This window comes from Rosa rugosa, chromosome 7, assembly GCF_958449725.1.
Source record: "Rosa rugosa chromosome 7, drRosRugo1.1, whole genome shotgun sequence".
Lineage (NCBI taxonomy): Eukaryota > Viridiplantae > Streptophyta > Magnoliopsida > Rosales > Rosaceae > Rosa > Rosa rugosa.
In genome coordinates, this window is record NC_084826.1 from 39,880,202 (window position 1) to 39,886,201 (window position 6,000).

Consider the following 6,000-nt stretch of genomic DNA (forward strand, 5'->3'; position numbering starts at 1 on the left):
AGTACCGAAATTTGAAACCTTGGTTTCGACTCTTTGCTCCACTTTGATTGAGTGCAGTTGAGTTTCCTTTTTCTTTCCCTTACTGTTTGTTGTTTGGGCCTCTATGTTTGGGCTCTGCCTCTTTTTAATGGAAGATTTTCATTAGGGAGCTTCTGTTTGGGCTCTGCCTCTTTTTTTTTCAAGTTATAGTTGACTTTATCAACCCATGTCAAATTACCAATAAGAACACAAAATAGGGAAAAAAAAAATTATCTTCTTACCTCCATGAAACAGTACAGAGTCTTCAACTTAAAGAAAACTTTCTCCAGCAACGTAAACCCTAAAATATACATCAAATTCTATGGAAGAAATTGATGATGCCATAATTGAGCAAAACATCCTTTTGGAGTCTTCGCACAAGGTATGAGTTTAGAAGTTTAAATTATGTTCTTTTTTTCACTATCTTGATTACAAGGCTTGGCTCAAGAAACTTCAATTAACCATTCTCAATGAACGTCGTTACCTATACATGTGATTAATAAAGATTTTTTGGGTGCATAAGTGGAACGATGGATGAAGATTTTAACTACTCTTGTTTTCAGTAGGAACGGGTCAATGCGCAAATTTTTGTTTAACTTGAGTAATCGTTGATTTGTTGAATGGCTGTTCAAATATGTATATATGTATAGGTAATTATTAGGTTCCTGCACATGCTTTGTCATGGTTTTAAGGTTGGTGAATGCAATTTCATTAATTGTGATCGATCAAGTTGTTATAGTATTGTAGTACAATGGAATGGTTTAATCTCTATGGTTTATGCCTCCAAGACAATATATCTTGGTCTTCAGAGAGTTTATTCCTAGTGTAATACTATAATAGTAATTATATAACATGGTTTGTTCCTAGTGTAACACTATAATAGTAAAGCTAAAGTATATATAGCCCTGGCAAGCAAGTACTTTACTTGCTTTGTTTCTGATTTCTGATTACTTCATGCCTTAGCATTGATACATTGTTACCTTCTAGGCATTGATCAAAGTTTATTTAACTTCAGGAACAACAACAAGAAGACAATGAATCTAGTCAAAGTGAGTTAGAAAACTATACCAACCAATTTACAACAAGAAGGCCGGTGAGTGATGAATACTATTATGAGTTGTATATTGAAAGCTGTAAATAAATAAATAAATAAATAAATATATATATATATATATATATATATAGACACAGACACAGACGGAGACACACACACCATTGTACATGATAAAACCTGTTGAAGTAGTATATACTTTATAGATCCCACTAATCATAAGCTGGATAACATTGAATGGATTGAAAGGTTTCAATGCCCAGCACTATGCATGTTTTTTCATTATTCGTTACTGTAACTGAAGGAAGTCCTAAGTCCTAACTATGCATCAAGTGAAAAAACTGCTGTTGAATAAGGAAAGTGATGCTACCATGTCTTTGGAAGATGATTTTCTTTGTTTTCTTATTTGTTTAATAATGGTTATTGAATATGTCCTTCTTCTTTTTTTCTTCTTTTTTTTTCTTACTTGGATCAAGTGTCTTATGCAAATTAAAGTCCAAAGTGGTTTGTGCAGATTTTCGAGAGTAAAGATGCATTACTTCAATGGGTCCGTTATGTTGGCAGGAAGAATAATATGGTGACTATCATTAGGAGGTCTGATACAGGTGTTGTTGGGAATAAGAAAAAAAAGACCTAAATTGAGATTTTGTTGTGAACGGGGTGGTGACTATAAGCGAGTTGTGAAATCCAGCACCAATACTGAAAAGTCTAATGCAGAGAGCAAGGAAAAAGCTTATGGATCTAGTAAAAAGAAAGAGCGTCCAAGGGCTAGTGGTACATAAAAATGTGGGTGTCCATTCGCATTGAGAGGCATAAATATTGTTGGAGACGAATGGATGTTAGAGGTGACATGTGGAGTACATAATCATCCTCATTCTCAATCTCTTCATGGTCATTCTTATGCTGGGAGATTATCTAAGGAAGAACATGCTATGTTAGTAGACATGACAAATAGTTTGATGAAACCGAAGGACATTTTGACTGCCTTGAAGAAACGAGATCCAGAAAATGTAACAACCATGAAGACGATATACAATGTGAGAAAAGTACATAGAATGAAACTAATGGCCGGACGATCGCAAATGCAAAGTTTGCTACACAAGTTGTCATAACACAATTATATTGAGCACCATAGGAGTGAAGGTAATATTGTAACTGACATATTTTGGTGTCATCCTTATAGTCTTCAAATTTTACGTACGTTTCCTCATGTACTTATCATGGATTGTACCTACAAGACCAATAGATATCGTTTTCCACTTTTTGAGATTGTGGGGGTAACATCCACTGAGAAGACCTTTAATGTTGCATTTGTCTATATCTTAAGAGAGACAGAAGAAAATTACACATGGGCTTTGAGTAGGTTGAGAATTCTTCCAGATCATTGTACTCCCAGTGTTTTTGTGACGGACCGTGAATTAGCACTAATGAATAGTATAAGCAAAATATTTCCTGATTCCCAACATCTCTTATGTAAATGGCACATCAACCGAAACATGATGAAAGAATGCAAGAAAAAGATCGCGACAGCAGAAATGTGGAATATGTTTCTCAATGCTTGGAACACTGCTGTTGGTTCTACAACTGAAAGTGAATACTGGGCAAACTTGAAGGAATTTGAATCTAAATTTAGTACATATCCTGATGAGCTTCGTTACTTAAAGAGAGAACTTCGTTAGACAACTACAAAGAGCGATTTATAGTTGCATGGACAGATACTTGCATGCATATTGGTACCACAACTTCTAACCGGTAATGTTTATGTGAATTTTTTCCTTATATTAAGTCATTTAAATTCTATAGTATTTACGTAGTGAACTCTATGACTTTTGTTTTGAGTAGGGTGGAAAGTGCACATGCAAAGTTAAAGAGGCAACTGAATTCTAGCCAGTTGGACTTTAATATTTCATAGGACCATATACACTCATTGATAGAGCTGCATCATACAGATATCAAGGCATCTTTTGAGAAAAATAGGTGCTTTTTGCAACATGATTTTAAGCATGAGTACTTGAAGGAGTTAATAAGTTATGTGTCTATCACGTCCTTGAACAAAATAGTGTGTGAAGCTAATAGGTAATTTGTCTTTTTTTTTTTTTCTATATATATTCATTTTAATTACATATATTAACTCATTCATTAAATTTCATCAACTGTAGGGCTGATTCAATTAAGAAAGATGTCGCTTGTTGTGGTTGTGTGATACGTGTTACACACGGTTTACCTTGTATGCATGAGATTGCAGAGTACAAACGCTCCAACCGGCCTATTCCTATTGATGCAGTTCATAATCATTGGAGACAGTTGGGTATCAATCAAGCCATGCATAATGACACTGAAGAAAAGGTTCCGGTAAAACAACATATGCTTCGATTAGAGACATGGATTAAACAACAAAATGATGAATATAGACGACATTTATTGATAAAAATTGATGAGTTGATGAATCCAGGCAGTACTTTTCTAAAACAACCTGTAGAGAGGGCAAAGACGAAAGGGCGTCCACACAAGACTGACACTAGTACTCGTCGTTTGCCATCTGGCTTTGAGATTGAAAATACTCTTTCAGGTCCTGACAGTCACTCACAGGCACCTACTGTTTATGAAGTTGGTCAAGATGTTTCCCATGGTCCTATTATATCAATTCAGGATACTGCATCAAGTAAGAAACTAAGGATTGTACAACTAAAAATAAGGTACAAATGCCTTTTTTTTTCCCGCACATTTAATATTTCACTTTTTATCCTAACAAAAATTTTGTGCTCACTTTACGGAGCCCACAAGATACTCGATTTGCCCTTACGAATAAATATAATTTGCAATTTCGAGTTGGGATGCAGCCCTATATTGTAGGTGCATATGATGTTGAATCTAATGGTAACTGTGGATATAGAGTTGTGGCTTCAGCAATGGGTTTTGGTCGAAAATCATGGCGCAAAGTTCATAGGGATTTATTAAACGAGTTGCATAGTATGCGAGAACTGTATGTAATCCTCTTTGGTGGAATTGAGGTTGAGAAGGTTCAGCAGACGGTTAACCATTATGGCTCTGGAAATGCACCGGAAAAGTATTGGATGTATTTTCCGGAAATGGAGCATTTAATTGCAAGATGTTATGGTGTAGTGGTAATATTTCTATCAGAAGGGAAATGCAGAACATTCCTCCCCCTAGTAGAACACAAGATTGGGCAGTTCAGTAATGATGAGCTCAAAGAGATTGGAATTGGCCATGTGAACAAAAACCATTTTGTGCATGTATGTCATATTTCATTACTCTACATTTTCTTTTTTGTCCAACTTCTTTTGTGTTTTCACGCGCTCACTATCTTGTGTTTTTTTTTAATATTTTTTTTTTTATATATATAGCTTAAATTGTCTCTTGGACATCCCTTGCCATATCTTGTACCAAATTCGGAAAGAAATGCTGACGTCAAAGTTCGACATTTGTTTTCTATATATCAGGACCGCCTAAATCGTTTCAAAGAGTGTTGTCCAAGAAAAGTACATCCAGAATCATTCACAATTGACGATTGAGTAGCATTTTATGTAATTTTGAATGATTATATAATTTGTAGACGTTGACTTTTTGATGTAATTTTGAAGGATGATGGAACTGGTAGACATTTAAATTGTTGGTTTTTCAGTTTCTTATTCTGCCAGTTTTCTTTTGAGTTTTGAAGTTTGATGCTTGGTTTTATTGGGATTTCATGTAGGGACCTTTTGTTTATAGTTTGCTTCTCAATTATATATTTTGTTCATGTAATTAGAGACCATTTTTGATAGTTCCAGAAATCAGCTATGTACATTGTTCAAAAGGACTAATACAATGATACAATCAGCCACGTACCGACTTGCACTCAAAAAAAAAAAAAAAGCGAAACTGATGAGTTTGACTTGGAAAGCAATTGAACTTAATCTTCTCTGCAGACTTTAAATAAAAATGACCCAATTTCATGACCTTCATCACTTCGACAATCTCTGCCTTCACAAAACCTGAACCATTATCAACATACTTCGCACCCACTTCTCTAAATTCTATAATTTAACACATTGTTGATCAACATCTATTCAAATAAGCTCAAAACTGAGCTAACGAAAGCCGAAATCACCACCACACACTGTAACTCACGGTGACCATACAACCCGAAATACCCAATCTTTGATACTTAACCGAAATCAAAAACTAATTATGGCAAGACGTAGAGCATGACTAGAGGATCACGTTTCATACCTCATGCATCGCCAATGGTCGCCGAAGTCACCGCCGAAAAGTTGGAAGCTTTCGAGCTTCGATTCTCCTCCATGAGTTGACGGTTGGACGCAAGTGGCCTAGTTGTTCTTGCCTAGTTGGGTGTGCTCCTCAACCTAGGTTCGAACCCCGAAGCTATCAAAGTGGTCAGGCACTGTGCTGCAATGTACAGTTGGAGCATTTCACATGCGCCGAAGAGGTTTATCTTGGGCGTAGGAAGCCTTTGGGTTCCCCTTGACAAAGTCAAAAAAAAAGAACAAGAGCAAGCTAATTTTCATTTTCTTTTAACTTTAATTTTTCATTGTAAAATGTTGATTTTGACGAAAATAACCTTGTGTTTTTCTCTCCAAATAATGAGGCACCATACTTAAAGATGGATGAGAAGACTTAAAAAGTCCAAGTTAAATAGAAAATTGATTCATATAAAAAGGAGAGGTTGCGAACTAGAGTAGACGCAAAAGCAGATTTCGCAGAGAATAAGGAGAAAAGAAGACATAACCATCGCTTGACTCTAGTTTCTCTCGTCTTTCATAGTTTGTTACTTTGTTACATGTTTTTTATTCTAGCCAAGCTTTTCATTGTTGCTAAAGTCCTAAGTTGAGGCTGAAGCCCCTAGTATTTTATTATATGTGTTTACTCGAGTTTGAAATTGAACTTTTGAATTTCTATGCTAAATTCTTTAT

General features: G+C 35.4%; 1 protein-coding gene across 1 annotated transcript; it reads left to right on the top strand.

Moving 5' to 3' along the window:
* The first annotated feature begins 2,289 nt into the window (after positions 1 to 2,289).
* Positions 2,290 to 4,658, top strand: LOC133723294 (uncharacterized). Its single transcript, XM_062150108.1, has 5 exons — positions 2,290 to 2,743; positions 3,019 to 3,145; positions 3,229 to 3,765; positions 3,963 to 4,323; positions 4,644 to 4,658. The coding sequence occupies exons 1-5, from the start codon at positions 2,290 to 2,292 to the stop codon at positions 4,656 to 4,658; spliced, it is 1,494 nt and encodes a 497-aa protein (XP_062006092.1).
* Positions 4,659 to 6,000: the final 1,342 nt, after the last annotated feature.